The sequence below is a fragment of the Diadema antillarum genome, unplaced genomic scaffold (genome assembly GCF_040938485.1).
Source record: "Diadema antillarum isolate AM-2024a unplaced genomic scaffold, OU_Dant_1.0 seq00001196_RagTag, whole genome shotgun sequence".
Taxonomy (NCBI): Eukaryota; Metazoa; Echinodermata; class Echinoidea; order Diadematoida; family Diadematidae; genus Diadema; species Diadema antillarum.
In genome coordinates, this window is record NW_027271991.1 from 70,083 (window position 1) to 91,326 (window position 21,244).

At 40.1% G+C, this 21,244-nt stretch overlaps 2 protein-coding genes across 3 annotated transcripts in view; both read left to right on the top strand.

Annotated features, from left to right (window-relative positions):
* The window catches only part of LOC139744608 (XK-related protein 6-like), a 28,957-nt gene extending 14,295 nt beyond the window's left edge, over positions 1–14,662 (top strand). The window contains exons 2-4 of one of the 2 annotated variants that reach the window (XM_071655038.1): positions 8,124–9,009; positions 10,340–10,524; positions 12,647–14,662. In XM_071655038.1, coding sequence (XP_071511139.1) covers positions 8,501–9,009; positions 10,340–10,524; positions 12,647–13,539 — 1,587 coding nt within the window. In that variant the 5' untranslated portion in view covers positions 8,124–8,500 and the 3' untranslated portion in view covers positions 13,540–14,662. The remainder of the gene's footprint in view (positions 1–8,123; positions 9,010–10,339; positions 10,525–12,646) is intronic. The other variant, XM_071655039.1, reaches the window with a different exon arrangement.
* A 2,008-nt stretch (positions 14,663–16,670) lies between these two features.
* Positions 16,671–21,030, top strand: LOC139744611 (XK-related protein 6-like). Its single transcript, XM_071655041.1, has 3 exons — positions 16,671–17,586; positions 19,155–19,339; positions 19,958–21,030. The coding sequence occupies exons 1-3, from the start codon at positions 17,114–17,116 to the stop codon at positions 21,028–21,030; spliced, it is 1,731 nt and encodes a 576-aa protein (XP_071511142.1). The 5' UTR covers positions 16,671–17,113.
* Positions 21,031–21,244: the final 214 nt, after the last annotated feature.

The window sequence follows — 21,244 nt, forward strand, 5'->3', positions numbered from 1 at the left end:
TTTAATGATTTTTTTGGTAAAAAATAACATTACCTCATCTTTGTACTGCCTTCCCGGTAGGCAATGCGCGAGTTGAATTAGGAGCGTGAGGCCCTAAGGGATCCAAATGGCGTCCGTCCGTCGTCCGTCGTCCGTCCGTCGTCCGTCCGTCGTCCGTCCGTCGTCCGTCCGTCGTCCGTCCGTCGTCCGTCACAAATGTTAAAGTTTACCTGCAAGACTCTCTTATGATGCATAACTTGGCATCTGTTACAGCAATGGCAGCCACACTTGGGTGATAGAAGCACTAGGGGTATCTTCATGTTATGTTGTTGTCAGAGGTCATGTGATGATGTCAAAGGTCATTTGAGGTCATAAATTAAAGAGTATGTGCAAGACTCTCTTTTCTATGTTAAAGTTTACCTGCAAGACTCTCTTTTGACAAATAACTTCACATAAGTTGCTTGGATTACAACCTAACTTGGGTCATAGATGCACTGGGGGTACCTTCATGTTATGGTGCCGTTGGAGGTCACAGGATAAGGTCAAAGGTCATTTGAGGTCAAACGTTAAAGTTTACTTGCAAGACTCTCTTATCACATGTAACTCGACACATGTTGCTACAATGGCAATCAAACTTGGGTGATGGATGCACTAGGGGTACCTTCATGTTATGGTGCCGTAAGAGGTCACATGATAAGGTCAAAGGTCATTTGAGGTCATACGTTTAAGTTTACTTGCAAGACTCTCTTATCACACGTAACTCAGCACATGTTGCTACAATGGCAATCAAACTTGGGTGATGGTAGATGTCTCTTGGGAAGTTGAAGGTAACCACAAGGTCAAAGGTTACAGACAGGGGTCAACGAACTTTTAGGGCCCAATGTTAAGTTTTTAGGGCACATTTCGTTTATGGCTCATAACTTTTGATCCCTTTGTCCGTTTGTGACCAAACTTCGATGGAAGATGTCCCTTGGGGAGGTGAAGGTCGTCACAAGGTCAAAGGTCACAGACGGGTCAACAAACTTTTAGGGCCCAATGTTATTTTTTAGGGCACGTTTTGATTGTGGCTCATAACTTTTGATCCCTATGTCCGTATGTGACCAAACTTGGACGGTAGATGTCCCTTGGGGAGTTAAAGGTCATCACAAGGTCAAAGGTCACAGAAAGGGGTCAACAAATTTTTAGGGCCCAATGTTAAGTTTTTATGGCGCGTTTCGATTATGGCTCATTACTTTTGATCCCTTTGTCCGTTTGTGACCAAACTTGGATGGTGAATGTCCCTTAGGGTGTTGAAGGTCACCACAAGGTCAAAGGTCATAAGCAGGTCAATTAATTTGTGGGAGTTATAAAAAATATTAATTCCTTGTACGCGAATGGGCGAGACACAATTCGGCGATTGCCTTGTTTTTAAAAAAAGATTTTGATAGTTAGGATTTGAGAGAGAAAGAGAGAATATTAAAGATATCTTTGCTAGGGTGACAAGACCTTGTATCTCAAATTTTGGTGAAATTGACTTTTTCAGATTAATGGTCAGATAATCAGTTAAGTGATGTCCTGTCCAAATCCTAGATGTCTTACCCAAAAAATAAAGCCACCATGGCATGTCAAAGGAAAGGCTATCCCATTTGCTATACAACATTTGTAGTGCTTTGGCTGCCATGTTTTTTTGTTTTTTTGTTTTTCTCCAGTTAACCCGTTGAGGACAGTTTGATTTTGCTACGCCAAGCATTTCCCATACATGCTTGTAAACCCGAGTACACTTGGGACTCGTCCTCAACAGGTTAGCATTTGGCAATTTGTACAAGGTCTTGTCGCCCCAGCGACGATATTCATGATTACCTTGAAATCATTCTCTCATCTAATCTGTGTATGATGCAGGGTAATGAGAGAAACCCACCTGCCAGGAACTACAGATTATTTTGGAGAAGAAAAGTGAGACAAGTGTGGGGCACTTGCTGAAGTCTGAATGCCCCTTATAAAGTGGGGAAAAGATTTAAATGTTTTGTAGTCAATACCATCATACATGACTCTGAAGGTTTCTCAGTCTTCTGGAAAAGCACATGAAACTGTAGAATTCCCTTGAACTTTAATGTTTTTGTTTTTATTTTATTTATTCATTCATTTATTCATTTATTTATTTATTTATTTTTTTATTTTTTTATTTTTTTTTTGGGGGGGGGGGGGGCAGTGGTCCTTTTTTACACACTGTCACTTTCTGCCTGTTCTTATAAGTACAGATATCACGTAATTGTGGATACTCTACTTATCAAAGTCAACTTACTAAAAAGTGCTTTGATTTTTTTTTTTGCAAATTTTGCAAGGAGCCAAGATTCACAAAATTACAATGCATGCAAAAGTTCTTGTGTACACTATGAAGCCATGAAAGAGGCTGTCGTCTCCAATCTGAAAATTCTGGCTCCACCGAGTACTGTGAGTGCAAATCAATGTCTAGCTATTAGGGTTCTACCTGTAGGGTTCCTATTGACCGGATTCATATTGATGGACCATCCATATGTGTACCTCATCTTCCCAGGCATTGGGTGTGTCACATTGCACATCTACAATGTACCATTGTACACAAAAATAAGCACACACACGCAAACACACACACACACACACTCACACCCGCTCACACCATCCCACACAGTACGTACAATGTGTACACACACTGCTTTACCAATCAGGTGTAAAAGCTGTGCAAGGGTAAATTGTATGCCGGTATGTCTGCAAGTTGTGCATTTGATGGATGAATTCTTGGAATGAAACCTGCTTGTGGATCAATAATAGTCTGCACGGCTAATGACAGGTGGGTATAAAGGCAACTCAGCCTACAATCTGCAAGATTATGAACAGTATACATTTGTAGTGCCTCCTTGAAATTGATTATTGTTTTGCTTTTGATTGGGAATTCATACACATGTCGGAATTCTATTTGAAGCAAATATATGTAATGTATATTTTACGTTTTGATAGATCTTGTTTCAAAATGATATCTAGGTACTATTTACTTTTTTTATAGATGAAATGCAAAAACCCAACTTTAGGGCTTCAAAATAGTTTTAAATTGTGAGTTAGGGATAGAAACAAGCAATGTAAGATGTAAGAATTTCAGGCTCTACAATATTAGCTGTATTTTTATGCCACTGTGTCAATTGTATTATGCATTTAGTGCTTACAACAACTACAACAATGCCCTCACCATTCATATTTTGATACCAATTGCCCCATTAGCTTGACTCATTTATGCTATACAATTGTATAATGCAATGTTAATGCTACACAATCGATGGACTAGCTCATCACAAAATATGGCATGATTACAATAGACCAACCATGAAAATGTAGATTACACCATCTATTGGCTCTTCATCAATTTCAAATTTCTTCTTTTCCCTTGGGCAGAAAAATGTTCTTGTACTCATGTCTTGAAATTATGAACAACCATGCCAGGATGTGTTGTGTGAGGGCAGTTCCAGCATTGCAGGCATTACATTTCAGACAGTTTTTTGCAAAGTTCATTAGGTCATTATAAGATAACAAAACATTTTCATTCTCAACTCATCTTTGCTTGTGTAAAAGATGGCAACTGTTGTCCTTTAAGGAATGAATGAGAGAATGTTCCGGGGTTTATGATTTAAAGTCACTCAGTCCCTGGGAAAGTTAAATGCAATTAGGTTTCTTGACTTAATGTTATGTTGCATGTCTTTATATGGACTGCATAAAGATGATGACTTCACTAGACTAATATTCTAACCCTTTTGGATTTAAAGGGAAAGTCCAGACTATTTTCACAATTTTACATCATGTAGTCCATTAATTGACAATTAATAGATTTGTGAAATTTGTCATGATCCTTGAGCAGGGAAAAAAAAACACCCCAAAACCAAAACCCCGAAACAAATTACACCAAACAAGGATGATAACATTTTACAGCAAGTGTAGGAAGCTCACATATTTCAGAAATGTACATTGTTTAAGCAATGTTATTCCATTACAGTACTGCTTGCTTTTTCAAGTTCACCCAGGTGTAAATTTTATGCTTGTTTTAATCATTTGTCCTGCTTCCTTGAGCCCCCACTCATGCATTTTTATGGTGAAGCTGCCGTGTCATCATCCTTGTTCATGTTGTGATTTTGTCTTATTCCTCATCCCAGTCATGATAAATTCTGAAACTCTGTATACTCAGAACAATCAAATTTCATAGTTGTTCAAATGTAAAAGTCTGAAAATCATTCAGAGGTCTCCTTTAATAGATGGCCCCTCCTCTGCTTGCCATCTATGTGGTGATGATATCTTTTCATCTTTTTGCACACCCTTTGACAATTTTCCCCATCAAGGATTTGAGCGGTAGTGCATTGAACATTCCAAATGAATGTACAATGTTTTGACAGATAACTGTGCAATTAAAAGGAGACTATTGCATACACCTGTACACTTGTTATGCAATGTGACATCACCGAACCCCTCAACTAATTAAATACAGGGCAGGAAATGACTTGTTTGGCACTCTGTACACTCATTAGTGGATCAAGTATACTATGCAGTGTACCTGTACATTGTAGTAAGGCACTTGAATCAGGGAGGCGGGAAGAGATCCTCCTTGCTTGACTCTAGTAGGCCTACATGTGTATATTTCTCCATTGACTGCATGTAATACTTGCAAGCTGTAATTGGACACAGGACAGGTAAACATGTACCAACATTTGCATTACTAGCAAGGATTAAAGATGTAATTTTTTGTGGAATGTTCAAGTTTGAGATGTCTTTGATTGATTATTACCAATTTTACTCTATGGCATAGTGTATTTACAGGGACTCCAACCCAAAGCACCTTCTGATCTGGAGATTCTCCTGCCTGAGACCCCTAGCAAACGGGAGACTCCAAATTGATGTGTGCGAAGCGCGAAGTTCCTAGGGTTCTAGATGCTCTCTGGTGCTATCTAAGGCTTATTTTGTCAGCATACAATAACAATAAGTAAGAAATCCTTTCCAACGGGAGACACAGAGCCAGGGCGGGAGAAATTAAATCTCAAGCGGGAGAGCGGGAGATTCTGCAAAAATGGGTTTTTGGCGGGAGATCTCCCGTCGAAAACGGGAGAGGTGGAGTCTCTGTATTTACTAGACTATATTGTACATGTATGTTTTTAAAATTTTGTTCAGCTCTTTGTCTACATGGTCAGTTTACTATTTATTTCAAGATAATCAAAAGTAGATGCTGTGCACAGTCTTCCATGGTCTTTTATTGTCTTACAAGTGTTAAAGTCCATGATGATATATTCCTATTGAAGTGCCCTGGGACACAGATTTGAACTTTCAGTTTTGTTTCTGATGTCTCGTGTGTGTCATTTCTTGATATAGTGTGAGAAAAACAATTTATTATTAAACAAATCCACAAGTAGATAGAGATTGTTTCACTATCTACGATATAGTCTGCATCAAAGTGGATGGTAGCATTTATCTCTTTCATCTCATCATACTTGACACTATAAACAGGACTATTAAAAAGGGAAAATACTGGCAAATAATTTAATTGATATGCATATTTGTGCATATTGATGATATATAAGAAACTGTGCCTTCTGAATACAGTCAACCTCACCTAAAGTACTTCTGTACTCATTTTACTTCAACATACAGAATTAGAGGTTCTACAAAGGTTTTACCAACATATGTATACAATTTCACAATTATTAGGAATGCTTCATTATTCAGTACGTGCATTAGAATTCTACATGGTTAACTGTAATGCAGGGCTTGAGATTGGCAGTGACCCAGTGGCCTGGGACCACCAAAACTTGATTTTGGGCCACCAGATCTCTAAAAGGCTATCTGATGGTGGTCCAATTGGGCAGCTAAAATTTAAAATGAATCTTTACTAGGTATATCTTTTCCTTTTGGGCCACTACATTTCCTTCTTTTTTTTTTTCAAATTCAAAGATTTCAGTGTCTGGTCGGTCTGTGAGAAAAAAAAAAGTTAGTGTCAAACACTGCATGATGTCTCGCATTGCATTCTAAAATTTTCTCTTCTGTGGCTTGCTCAATTCATTTGATGTCTTGTTGGATTTTGTTTTCTTTGTCCAGCACAGTATCTATTGCTGCTGTACTTTATTATACATTTCATACATGTACCTTGGTACAATGTACTGATAAGTGGATGATATGATACCTAGCGAGCAAGATATTGCCTTGAAAGCAGCAGCTGGCCAAAGAATTGCTGGTCATGCCGACATACAAATGTTAAAAATTACAAGTAGTGACCTTTAGCATATAGCGATGAAGTGACTGTATCCAGCCATCCAGCATTTGAAAGTTATACTGTGGTGTTGTGATGCAGCTACTTAGTACATGTATAAAAAGAATGGAGAGAGAGAGAAAAAAAAAAACAGGCTTTTTAATACATACATTGTAATTATGTATACATTCAATATATACAGTTGTTGTTGTTGTTTTTTTTTTCAGAAGAGATTCGTTACATTACTGGCTTCGTTCCAGCCTGTAATAGTGTAAATAAGGAAGTGGACAAGTGCTACATGACATGATCTTGATAAACTACACTGTAGCCGTTGCTTAGTTTTGAACGTGAAGACAAAATGCAGTTCATCGTTTCTGTAATTTATTACAATTTAGATGTTTCTTTCCTGTGGCCCATAGTAACGAAGCATTTCATTCACCTTCTCCCTCCCATTAAGTTTCATCAATAGGCAGAAATCACTTATAATTGAGTATATGAATATAAGAACGACCCAAGTCTAATTTTTGGCCAAATTCAGTTTGACATGGGAAATTGTAGCTTATGCATGGACTCATCTTGTGTGTAAATGATAAATCCTAATTACCCCCGGAAGTGCCTGAAATGAATGAGTTAAATCTTATATTAATGTAAGAATGAAGGACTTGGGTCATTCTTACATTCATATAATAGCACCCTCTCTCATCCTTCTCCCATCTCTATAGCAGAATATCATGTATATGAATCAAAGAACGACCCAAGTCCATATGAATCAAAGAACGACCCAAGTCCACCACACAAAATGGCCTCTACACAATTAATGTAAATGTTAATTGTCATAATAATATATGTTCTAATTTGTATATACAATGTTGCCTTCCCATCACAGTTAAATAGAATATTATTGGACAAATAAAAAAGATATGAAGTTTTTTTTAGTTTACTCGAAATGATCTTCCATGGACTTGGGTCGTTCTTATATTCATATACTCAATTGTTGCTAGGTTTGGCAAGCCTCCGGTAAAGCTTTGAGGTTGTTAGGGCAACTTTTGTGAACAGAGCATGCATACAATTTGAATACAATAACATTACAGAACCGGTTTATTACACATTGTATACAACTGATGGCTCGTTTTAGGATGAGAAGGTAAGAAAGTACTGACAGTAGCAACTTGCTAGGGTACTTCTGTGTACATGCATACAAAATACAAAATTGTAGGTGCCTTCTTGTCCCAAGTACTGTGGCAAGGTGATTATCTAGTAAACTAGTGAAGACTCGTTTCACCTTGATGTCCTACATTATATATATTTAAAACAAGGTACTCTACTGTAGATGAGGTGCAATATTAAAAAATCACCTTCTCACCACAATTTCAGGCTTCTGTAGTCTGAGCATGTGTTTGTTGATTGAGAGACAATCATATTTTTTATGACTTTAGTTCCAGAGAAAGTAGTTCTCAGAATGTCCCCTCAGACATCTGCAGGGATGATATACAAAAAAGAAAAAGGGGGGGGGGGAGGGAAGAGTTGGGCGTGTTTTTGATAGTGCCTCGAGAGGTACGTGTAATTTTAGAAATGACCATGTCAGATTTGCAGGTACAAGTACTGTATATGCAGGCCCAAGGATAAATGTACAGAACAAGACTTCATTTTCCAACATTAATGCAAAATATCCACCAGTTGGGAGCAATGCTGATATGCTTGTGAGGTGGTATCATTTACAGCCCAACAGAGATTGTTTTGTCTTTTAATTGTCTCTGTGTAGTGTTTGATTAGTTCCATGTTACAACTATCATTGGAGAAGAATGAATTCTTGATCTTACTCTGTGCTCCTGTCATAATTTTGACCTACCAAAATCTGACTTGTCAGTTTAATGTCACATTTTTGTTCTGTGTTTAAATTGTTGCCTTTCAGGAGGAAGGAAGTGGCATGCAGACGTGGGAGAGGAGCATTGCAGTGGGGACTTCCTGTTTCCCAAACTTGGAAATGTTCTAGCCAGCTTCCAGACCTACTTACATCGATCAGTAGGGCCCATGTACAGTACAACATACCTCCCCAGGCATACTGTATAACACAGAATTGGACCATTGTCATAGTCTAGGTCTAGTCACAGGCAAGATATCTGTGGAGAGAACATGAAAGACATTTGAAGTTAACAACCCTTGATGTCAACACTGAATCAGCTGACAAGGAGAAACATTATGCCAAAGACGCCCACAAATGCCATGAGGATTAATCCTTTGGGGTAACTTGACTCCTGTTTGGATTCATCGGAGGAACTGTGTATCGCCATGACGACTGATAACACTGATATCGGAGATTCCACCAATGCACTGCGGAAGACACCATCGCGGGAGCTGGAGTTGGAATACCCGACACCGCAGGAGAATGGCAACAGTGCTCCTCCTGAGTCCAGGGATCGCGTCCAGAGTGACAGCTCTGAGACCACGAAGGTGGAGGAGAGCGGTGGGACCGGTTGCTTCACCTGCATCAAGGAAGGCCGCTTCACCACATTCGATGTGGTCTTCATCCTCGGTGGGATGATCATGTACGTTGCCGACCTGGTGACCGATCTCCTCGTTGGGGTGCAGTATTTCCGCGGCGACTATTTCTTGTGGGGCATCATGACCTTCATCTTCGTGCTCTTGCCATCCCTCGTCCTCCAGTATTTTAGCTTCCGGTGGTTTGTGTCCGACTTAGAGGAAGATTCCAACCACCAGAACAAAGGCTTTGGAAAAAAGTTGCTGTGCTGGTGTGATTGGCTAGCCACACATGTTCTCCAGCTTGGTGCGCTGAAAAGGTAAGAGCAAAAAGGAGAGTTAAACTATTCTTCACTCCAGCCCCATATCATATCATTTTTTTTTTTTGCATTATTTTCCTCTGCCCAGTAGGATAAGGAGGTACATAGTATTTGAGTTTTTGATCCTTCAAAGGTCACTATTAAACATACTTTAGATATCAGTTTGTGACCAAGAATGTGGCTTAAAATAAGTGAAGAGTTTGTTTGCAAAAACCGATAAGTCCATTTTTGAAGATTTTGAAGTACGATCTCTGCCATAAAGTACAAAATAATACCTTTTAAATGATACATTGGTCACTACATATAAAGGTCCATTTTTGAAGTTATGGTCAAAAGAAGCAACAATTTTCTTATTATTCTCTTTATTTTTCTTGACCTTTAATCGCAAATATCTCCATTCGGCAAATATGGACTTATCGGTTTTTGCAAACAAACTCTTCAAGTCCAGTCATAATACTTGATTTACCAGATGGAAATAGATTTACAGATCCTCTGTGCAGAGAGTGTGTAGGGTAATCTTTAGTGGTCATGGTAGTGAGCTTCATCAGATTGTCAATGAGTTCCTTCAAAGGCACATTATATTCTGTAGCTTGTGGCAGATATAGTGATGTACAGTGTACATCCACATGAGAAGCGGAGGTATCCAATTCAACTTTCTGCAGCATTTGAATTTTTTCAGTCTTGTCTACTGTGCCAGATCTTTCTTTCACAATTGACATTACAATTTTTGGCACACAAATGATATTTACTTCAAAGACAGAAATGCACCATCCCAGCATTACAACTACATTGTATTCCAAGTTTTTTTTTTTTGTAGCATTAGGCCTTTGATATTGAAGTGAAAGTGAAGAGTCTTTTAGCTAGACTAGGCACAAGCCAGAGGTTCAGAAAAGATTTATAGGAACTTGCATTGCAGCGGATTACAACTGACTGCAGCTGTGTCTAGTGCGTGGCTGGTCAGAGGATTATAATTGCACTGATTGCCATCAATCACAACTCTGTTTCGTTTGATGCTTAATATTCAAGTTACATGCTCTAGAAAAGCTGTGATTACTTTTGAAAGAGCCCACGTACAATGTACATTGATGGATCTGTAATTACAAACTTACTTGTCATTGCTGAGCACATTTTCAATTTCTTTGATGGTATAAAAAAGACATCAACAGAATATCAGCATTTTTTACATCTATATGTTTATCAGACAGCTTCATGGCTGTGGTCATTACATGATGCAGATTCTTTCTATATCCCCACATCTTTGTCTTTTGCATCTTCACATTTTCTTATACATTTTTTGTGTACCCTCTGTTCTCTTCCTGTTCCCCTCAAGGTACTGGCGCACCCTAAAGTTTGGCCTGCGGAGCCGCAAGGAGAAGAAGTACTACCGGATGATGATCTATGAGTACCGGGACATTACCATGCTGCGCCTCCTCGAGGCCTTCATGGAGTCGGCTCCACAGCTGGTTCTCCAGGTGTACATCATGGTTGAGACAGAGGAACTCTACTGGCTCACAGGTCAGCAGTGATTGAGATCCACACCCCTTTTCACTTTCTACACTCTCTTTCCCACACAAATGACTTACTGTGTACGCCACATATTTAGCGAATATTTAAGTTTGTGTGAAATTGGGACTTCCAGACGATTTTGCGAGTGGTCAAATTTGCGATGGAGGAGTACTGTACTGAATGGAGAATGAAATGTGTGCGTCACATTGATATTGGGATCACAGTCATTTAATATTTTTGTATGTCTTTAATTTGATGTGTCTATAAGAGCACCCAACTCACAAAATTTGCAGATAAAAACCTCGCAAAAGATTTGGCATATGCAGTAGATTTGCCTGAGACATTTCCTTTTCAAGGATGCTGTATTGCAGTATGGCTATCAATGGCTTTAATCGCCACAAATTTTGCGAGGTGAACAGTATTCACAATAATATTGCCTCTTGTTAGGCAAACATGTTGGATATTGTTAGCAAGTTGAGGATATCGTTTTCTTTTCTCTGGAAAAGGATGGTACTTGTTTCTTTGATATTCTGTTACTGCAGTACTGCGTGCAAAATTGTCTGGCAAGTACCAATTTGTGAAAAATAGTCTCCTACATGATACTACGTGTAGTTATACAGTACAGTGCACTCCCGTTATGATGAAGTGAATATTCATGTCCCAAAAGTATTATATGTATATCTTTGTAAATACTTTCTTTGTTTGGGTATAACAAAATTTCCATAAAAGAAACTGCAGGTCCAGAGGATGTTGTTACAATGAGAGTTGCCTGTATTCATGTACTAGGTGTTTCAAAAAACATTTCCCACTTTTGATCATAAATATTTCAAAAACTATTCATTCGATAAAACTGTCATTGATATGAGTAATAGCTGGATAGTGTACAATTTGGTTGGAGGCAATTTGCATGTGAAAGCATAAATCAGTTTCATTAAATCTAAGATTAATTTTGAAGTAAGGTTTCAGATTTTGGTCAAATTTTAACCCTCTGTACAAAAATTGAACCTTGCACAGGAACCAATGATGTGTATGTGAGTGTGTGCTGACAATGGCCCTGAACAATGGACATGCCTGAACCACCTGTTGACTAGGCAGTCAGTCTGGTGCTCCCTGGCACATGAATGCTTAATCAATAATTCATGTGGATTGCCCTGGGCACTGCTAGTCTGAATTCATGCACGGTAAAGTGCTTGCAAACACCACATTTCATTCCAGCTGGCAATCATTTTCAAATTTTGCTTCTGACATATCACTAAATTTGGGATATAAATAAGCATGAATGATCTAAAGTTCCTCATTTTGATACAACTGTCTGCTAATTGAATAGATTGACAAATTTTTCGCTTTTTCGATAAAAAGAGATCATTTTTGGTAAAGAGTTCAGCAGCATTTATCATTGGGGCGATTTGTTTCAGAGTAGATTTATTTAAGGCTCCATATACACAAGTGTATATATACTCTAATTGATTTTCTTTACTTCCTCACCACGTTTACGATGGAACAGAAGGTATTCATCGTGATTTTGTTTTTCAGAAGTAGGGAGAGCACTGACGCGACTCAACGACAGTATCGACTGGCGTTTGACTTTACACAGATACTGCCAGAGGCTGAATAAAGACTAGCTGTGATGGTGGAATTTCTCATGAATGAATAATGAAGCATTCAAACCCTGGTCATTGTTCAGGACCATTGTCAGGGTGTTAACCACACACTCCCATACACTCCCATTGACCCCTGTGCAAAGTGAAATTTTGTACAGAGGGTTGAAAATAGAGCAAAGTCTGGAAACTAACTGTGAAATTAACTATGGATTTCATGAAACTTATTTATGCTTTCATATCTAAACCACCTTCAACCAAATTGTACACTATTCAGCTATCACTCATATCAATGGCAGTGTTATCCGATATATAGTTTTTGAATTATTAAGAATCAAAAGTAGGAAATGTTTTTTGAAACACCTAGTACAATGCCTGAAGAAAAATTTGTTAATACTCCAGTTTTTATTTAAATCTTTGAATCATTTGCATCATTCAACTCATTTGTCTGTACTGAAAATGGGGGAACATGATGCCCAGTTGTATTGATGATTAATAGATTCACTCAGTTTGCTGTGCTTTTTGTTCTACAGCTGCCTCTGCTCTGGTTTCGCTGTCATCGCTGGCATGGGCCTTGGAAGCGTACCACAAAGCTCTGCGAGATTCCCGCACCGACCGGAAGAACATCACCTACGTTGCTGTGGCATTGCGTATGGCTTGGAGGCTCTTTACGATTACATCCCGCGTGATCGCCATGGCCCTCTTTGCCGCCATCTACGAGTGGTGGGTGTTTGTAGTAGCCGGCGCCCACTGGTTGGTCATCACGGTGTGGCTGGTCTGGCAGGAGACGACCTTCTGCGACACTAAATTTGAGGAGGTCCTCTTTGACTGTGTCATGGGCTTCATCCACATCTTCTGTTTCTTCAATGTCAAGGAGGGCGCCACGCGATACCGCGCCCTGCTCTTCTACACCGTCATCTTTGTGGAGAATACCGTCATGTTCGGGCTGTGGTACAGCTACCAGGACTCGCGGGAGCAGATGTACGGCCTGCCGGCGCTCGTGTTCGTCTGGGGTGGCTTCTTCCTGGGCATCTTCCTCATGGCCTTCTACTACCGGTTTTGTCACCCCAACGGGCAGCTGCCGTACTGCATCTCACCCACCTGTGGCGGGGAGAGTCCAGACACTGAACCATCAGACGAAATAGATGGTGCCATCAGCCTGAGAGCTACTCAAACACCTCAAATGAGTGTATCGGAGCTGCCTCCATCCAGAGTCAACCTTTTCTCGTACAAATGCCGCAGAAAAGTTCATCCTCATCTCCTTCTTGGGCCTAAACACAAGATTGTGAGCAGCATAGTCCTCAAACCTCCCCGCTCAACTCAAGTACCTGCCCCCAAGACACAGCCTGAAATCATAGACACATATGCAGTACGCTTGGTAAATGGCGAAGTCACAACGCAAACTGTCTCCGAGAACACATTGTAAAGCCATTACCATTGTGGCGCTCATCGGCCAATTACTGTTTGCTTTTGTCAAACTTACTGCCGCGCACAGCAAGTGCGATGCCTAAATCACTGGTCTGAAATGAGTTCACAGATGTGCCAGTGTTGATGAGCGTTTGAATTTGTGATTCAGATGCCTTCAAGCACGAGAAATAACAGCCAAGAGAATTGAGACATGCTGCGAAAAGATATGACCGTGGATGTGTCTACATGCACCTCTTATACTGTGAGTAAATGACTGTTCCAGACTGCTGTCATAATGTCTAAATGTTATCACGTGTCAAGTTCTGATGTTAATTCTACTACTGCCCACCTGTTTTGTTAGCGTAAATATAACCATAACATTTTAGTATTGTTTATCAACATATGGTATATGTGTCATATTTTTGTGGAATTCCCAAAGAAACTATGGAATTGGTGTCTTGTTTGTGTGTGTGTGAATGAGATTTTTGTGTCAGCCATATATTGCTGACCTTCTACCACAGAAACAGATGCCACTGACACTCTTTGTGTCAAGTATACCTTTAATGCCGTCTTGCTATATTGAAGCTTATATTCTACCTGTGATTCATGAGCAAAGAATTTAATTAGAGTCGGCACAGACATAGCTGAATGTAGTGGGCTATCCAGCGATCTTCTCAGATGGAAATGAAGAAACAAACAAACAAACAGACACAAAGAATAATAGGGGCTTTTGGTCATGTGGAAGACATCCTTGTGTTTACGAGCACTGAAGATAATAAATTATGATTCTCTTGAAGTGTCAATGACGGACAAGTAATTCTTATGGAACACACACAATATGGTCAATATCGCTTTCTTAACAGTAAATTAATGTACAATGTATATGTAATGTATACTATGTAGAAAATTGTGGGTGTTTGTCTGTGTGTGGGCAGTAAAGTGTACATGCTGCCTATCATCTCCTAGCCATCGACAATGACTGCAGGAGACTGCTGATATTATCTAATTCCTCATACATCATATGACTATCATCTTCCGTGGTGCCATATTAATCTGTTTAATATTTTGACAGGTACAAAATAAATCTTAGTCTTAAACACCTACAATACGTTGTTTAAAAAGGGATTTTTGAGGGTGTGCTTTTTTTTGGGGGGGGCACACAATTTGATATCAAATATAATATGTACAAGGTCGTATACATGTATAAAATTAGTTGACTGGTAGTCATTGCTATTTGAAACATACTTCTGTGGTAGTGGCATATTTTGTTATGATTATATATGTTTGATGGAATGTTCTGTTATACTGAGTATGAATAATAAAAAAAGAGAACAGCTCTTATTTAACATTGGGCCTGTTTCATAAAGATTGAACATACAGATGTACAATGTAAGTTGCAGTCAATCGCAAATTGCGTTTCATAAACAACTTTACAATTTATCGCAAGTAACACTCAATCTACTGAAAGTTACGCTTGATTTGTCTTGAAATCAAATGTAAGTGTGGATATTAAAAAGAGGGCTTACACTCAATATTGAACTTACGCTTGATCCAACAAGTTGCGCTTAATAAATCAATTGTAAGATCAATTGCAACTCTTTATAACACTGGCCCTTGATCACATATTGGTTGGTCATGATACATCGTGATTCCCCCCTGAGGAGAAAGGCATTGAGAGTGGGAGAGCATTATTGTATCAGGAAGCAGTACCTACTCCAGGAGGTTAACACTACAAATAAAATGTGGCCTTGTTGTTGATCTGTGAACACTGGCAGTGCAGAAAATTCCATATATTGAAATGAATGTAACTCCCAGAGTTCTTGACTTTAATACCTGTTTGAAGCATGGCATTGATGATGGCTTTTGTCATGGGGAATTTATCAACTGAATGTTCTAACCTTAGGTATTAACAAGTAAGAAATTTTATGCCACTGCGCTTTGTATCTTTTGAGTCATAACCTTCTTCGATAGCATGAGCTGTCCTTTGGGGCAGAACATTCTGCATGTTGCCGACACCGTGAGTCATTATATCAGTGTTGCATTTCTTGATGCATTGATCTGATTTGATCAAATACACATGATTTCTTTGCTGCTTCAGAAAAAAACAAACAACAACTTATTGTAATCTACATTGTATGTTCAGTAAACACATAACCATGAATACCTCAAGATATGCCATCATCATACTTGATGGTGTTGATGTTTGAAGGTGAATGGTTCATACTCTTCATTGAAGTTTTGGTTTGCAGATAAAAAGTGACTACACCCATACACATCATGCAAGATATTATTTCAGCTGAAGCAATGTGCTTGCACAAATGTGAATTATCTATTTGTTTGTTTTGACTATCAGTTTTCTGTTCTGAAATCTACTTTCACGGGTGTAACATTTCATATTTCACCAAGCTGTCCTTGAAATTGAATTCGTCTTGTAGATACTTTCTACACTGTAAATTTAGTTTGTTCTATGTCAAACCGTTCAGCAAAAAATTTTAGGATGGAGTGAATGGTAATGAAACAATATTGTACTGACATTTTATTTTGGAAAAATGTCCTGTAAGCTACAAGTTGTAACACCCTTCGAACTCATTGTATCAATCAAAGCTCTGTTTGTGTCTTGTGGCAGTATTCCTCTGCTTATATTTCAGATTTTGTCAAATGTTTAAAGGCATTTTGACTTTTCATGCCAAAAGAACACAGAAAAAAAAAGAGAGAAAGAAAGGAATGAGAGCAAAATAAACAGAGTGAGATCTACACTGTACAACTATGCTTTGTTTTTCAATTCTCCTGCTTATTATGATTCTGTAAACAGTGATTAGTCATAGTTAAGCAAACAACTTGACAGCACTGTCCAAAGAGCTCAACCTATCAGATGTCAAGGCAGGTACAATGTACATGGACTGCATGATATGGTACCCATAAATTGCAGCTGTAGATAGAGAATAGGTGAACACACATATTACTGGAAAGGTTTACAGTGTACTAAGATGTCAATTCTACTTCTCGGATTAATCAGTCAGCAGTTATTTTAGTCTGTGGCATACAATGTAGTTTGTCTGCCGTGTTTTAAAGTCTATCTCGCTATTGTGTTTGTGTCCATGAGGGTCAGTTTACATTATCATGAGAAGTGTGCAGTCTCTCACAGTCTGAGTAAGTAATTGATTCACATAGAAGTGCCCTGGGACACGAAGAAACTTCATTTCTTTGTTCAACGTCAGGAGGAAGAAAGTGGCATTTAGATGTGGTAGAAGAGTGTTGCAGTGGGAACTTCTTGTTTCCGAAACGTGATTGCTCCAACTAGCTAGCAGACCTCTTGAGATCAATTATTGATGGCCTGAAGATACAACACAACTCTTTGGGCATACAACACAAAAAATGGACAGAAGTCATTGTCTACGTCTAGTCTCAGGCAAGTCATGTTCGAGAACATGAAATGCATTCAATTCAAGGAAAACTGCAGTTGTCAACCCTGAACCAGCTGATAGCAGGGAGAAACATCATGCCAAAGTCAGTCCCTAGTTTCTAATTGGATCAATCGTAGAGGGTTTACTGACTTCTGTTTACCGGTATATGAGCCTGGCATTACCATAACGATGGATACCACTGATATTGGGGATACTGCCAATGCACTGCGCAAGACGCCATTTTGGGAGTTGGAGTTGGAGTTGGAGTGTCCGCCACAGCAGGAGAACGGCAACAGCTGCTGTGAGACCACAAAGGGGAAGGAGGGCGATGGGTCCAGGTGCCTCGTCTGCATCAAGGAAGACCACTTCACCATATTCAACATCACCTTCATGCTCAGCGGGATGATCCTTTATGTTGCAGACATAGTGACCGATCTCCTCGTCGGGGTGCAGTATTTCCGCAGCGACCATTACTTGTGGAGCATCATGACCTTCATCTTCGTACTCATCCCATCCCTCGTCCTCCAGTATTTTAGCTTCAGGTGGTTCGTCTCCGACTTGGAGAAAGACTCCGACCACAAGAAGAAAGGTTGGGCAGGGAAGCTGGTGTGCTGGTGTGATTGGCTAGCTACGCATGTTCTCCAGCTTGGTGCGCTGAAAAGGTAAGAGCAAAAGGGGAGTAAAGCTATTCTCTCCATCCCAACATCACATACATGTATGCTTGTTGTTGTAGTTTTGTTTTGTCTTGTTTTTTGCTTCTGTCCCGGAGGATGCAGGAGGCTTTAAATGTTTTTGGCTTTTGTGGTCATTCAAAGGTTACTAAAAGTTACCTTGGATGTCATTTTGTTACCATGAACGTAGCCTGAAATAAGTCCAGTGGTAATGATATTTGTTTTAATGGATGAAGTTCAATTGGAAACTACTCTGTGTGCAGAGAACTTGCAGTATAATCTTGTAGGTTTGGTGCGAGATGAATGAGCGTCATCATAATGTATGAGTTTCATTGAAGAAGCCTTTAGCACATACCGGTATTGACCGATTCTGTGATGCGCTATGTGTATTTTTGGCATGGGCGCAGCCATAGTGGGTGTCTCAGCCGACCCCCCCTTCCCACTCCCCACCCCTTTCCCTACACTAGCACGCGCGCAGAATGAAAAACTGCTTTAGCCAATGGGCGTCTCGTACTGAGTGCGCGAATGCTTGCTTAGTGCGCGAACCTCTGTTACAAGTGCGCGATAAACATGTTGCCCGGGGTGGGGGAGAGCAGGGGGGGTCGGCTGAGACACCCACTAAGGCTGCGCTCAGTGCCATGAAATGTCTGCTGCCCTCAACGAACCCGAATCGGTCAATAGTAATTGCAGTAGAAGCAGCTTCAACTCCCTGAAGCAGTTAAATTGCTCTAGTCTTGTCTCCAGGCACTTAGATGTGTATCAAACCATTTGAAAAGCATTCCTCCTCAGATGAAGCTTGTGTTTATTGGCACACCATTGCATGATATGAGAGAGAGAGGGAGATGCACTGAACCAGCATTTAGACAGTGCAAAGTGATTTGTAGCATCATGGTTTTCTTACAGTTATGTAAAAAACCTAAAGTCTTGGAGCTAGACTAGGCACAAGCGAAAGGTTTGAACAGAGAAAGTATTTATTGTTTGAACCCAGATTACAGTGACTACAACTGTGCTTAGTGTATGGCTAGTCGTAGAATTATGATTGCTTTTAATCCCATCAGTCACAACTTTATTTCATATGATGCTCAAGCCTGTGGTTACCTTTTAAAGTGTCTTTGTATTTTATGAAATGGATGGCCCTGTTATTACAAGTGACTTGTTATTGCTGCATGCACAGTTTTTCTTTATGATGCATACCAACTGTGACATTGTGTACATGTATTTAATACTCATCTATATCAATAGAGTATTATGCATTTCAAAGGATACTATCTAAAAACTAGCTTACATTAAGGTTGTGGATTTTTTTTTTATTGCAATATTGCTGATTCTTTTTAATTCACACATCAGTCACTTTACTGCATGTTTATAGCACATCTCTGATACATCTATGATGCATAGTTTGCATCTTCCCATTTGTTTATTTGTTTTTTTCTTTGTTTTTTGTTTCTTGGTGACCCTGTCCTGTTCCCGTACCCCTTAAGGTACTTCCCATTTGTTTGTTTGTTTGTTTGTTTGTTTTTTGTTTCTTGGTGACACTGTCCTGTTCCCGTACCCCTTAGGTACTGGCGCACCCTGAAGTTTGGCCTGCAGAGCCGCAAGGAGAAGAAGTACTACCGGCTGGTGATCTGCGAGTACCTCGACATCACCATGCTGCGCCTCCTGGAAGCCTTCATGGAGTCGGCTCCTCAGCTTGTTCTCCAGGTGTACATCATGGTGGAGACAGAAGAACTGTACTGGCTCACAGGTCAGCCACACCCCCTTTCAAGGGGCATTCCAGACGATTTTCATAATTTCACATCGTATAGTGCATAAATCGACAGCTCCATGTACAGATTTGTGGAATTTGTTGTGGTCCTTGAGCAGAAAATCAACACTCTGAATATGTTAAACAAATTACACCGAACAGAGCTGATGACATAGGAACCTGATATATTCCTGAAGTGTATTAGAGTATTAAATTCCATCACAATACCCCTTGCTTATAACTGTTTCACTGTAGAATATCTGCATGCTTTCTTCTTTTGTTCTTCTTTCTTGAGCTCCAACCCGTGCATACCTTTGGTGAGGCTGCCATCTCATATCATCCTTGTTCATTGCAATATGTTATACATTTTGAAAACATTCTTATTCCTCATCCCAATCACTATAAATTCTGAAACTCTCTACTCAGTATGAATAGTATATAGTTCAAATGTAAAAGTCTGAAAAGAATGCCCCCAAAAGCGTTTTTTTTAATACAGTGTACCCTCATAATTCATTTAAATCTTTGCAGCATTTAACGACTCATTTGTCTGTACTGACAATGCGAGTTATATTGATGAATACCAGTTTCATTCAGTTTACTATGCTTTTTGTTCTGCAGCTGCCTGTGCTCTGGTTTCGCTGTCGTCATTGGCATGGGCGTTGGAAGGTTACCACAAGGCTCTGCGAGATTCATGCACTGATGGGAACAGCATCACATATCTTGCACTGGCGTTGCGTATGGCTTGGAGGCTGTTCACGATTACATCCCGGGTCATTGCCATGGCCCTCTTTGCTGCCATCTACGAGTGGTGGATATTTGTGGTGGGCGGTGTCCACTGGTTGGTCATCACGGTATGGCTGGTCTGGCAGGAGACGACCTTCTGCGACACCAAATTTGAGGAGGTCCTCTTTGACTGTGTCATGGGCTTCATCCACATCTTCTGTTTCTTCAACGTCAAGGAGGGCGCCACGCGATACCGTGCCCTGCTCTTTTACACCGTCATCTTCGTGGAGAATACTGTCATGTTCGGGCTGTGGTACAGTTACCAGGAATCGCAGGAACAGATATACGGCCTGCCGGCGCTCGTGTTCGTCTGGGGCGGCTTCTTCCTGGGCATCTTCCTCATGGTCTTCTACTACCGGTTCTGTCACCCCAAAGGGCAGCTGCCGTATTGCATCTCACCCACCTGTGGTGGGGAGAGTCCAGACACTGTAACATCAGACAAAGGGGATGATACCCATGCTTTCAGAACTGGTGCGAATGATCAAAAGCATCAGACAATTGTAATGGAGCAACCTCCTTACCTGAAGACTGAATTGTTGGAATTACAACCAGTAAACGTAGATCACAACAAGACAAACCATCAGTTGAGAGGAGAGGATGAAGAGGATGAAGGGGATGAAGGGGATGGTATTATCAGCCCGAGAGCTCATATAGATGATCTAACACATGAAGTGAGGATATTGAATCAACTTCCACGCCGAGTCAACCTTTTCTCTTACAAGTACCGAAGATACATTTATCCTCATCTCCTTCTCAGGCCTCAACACCGGATTGCGAGCAGGATAGTCCACGAACCTCCCCGCTCATTTCAAGAACCTGCCCCCAAAGCAGAGCCTGAAATCATGGACACAGGTGCAGTACACGTGGCAAATGACCCAGTCACAATGCAGCCTGTTTCATCAGTGTAAAGCCATGTCTGTCGGGATGCTGGTTTAATCGTCATTTACTGTTTTGTTCCTGTCAAGCTTGCTACTGTGCATAACAAGTGCGATGCTGTAATCACATGTCTGAAATAAGTTCACAGATGTGCCAGTGTTGATGGATGTTTGAATTTCTGATTCAGATGCCTTCAAGCGCCAAAAATACCAGCCAAGAGATAAATTGTATCCTTTCAGACATGCT

Excerpts from the sequence above, each read along its gene's own strand:
- LOC139744611 (XM_071655041.1), top strand. The coding sequence starts at position 17,114 with ATGGATACCACTGATATTGGGGATACTGCCAATGCACTGCGCAAGACG. Across the intron at positions 17,587-19,154 it reads CAGCTTGGTGCGCTGAAAAG|GTACTGGCGCACCCTGAAGT; the intron begins GTAAGAGCAAAA and ends CGTACCCCTTAG. Across the intron at positions 19,340-19,957 it reads AGAACTGTACTGGCTCACAG|CTGCCTGTGCTCTGGTTTCG; the intron begins GTCAGCCACACC and ends TTTGTTCTGCAG.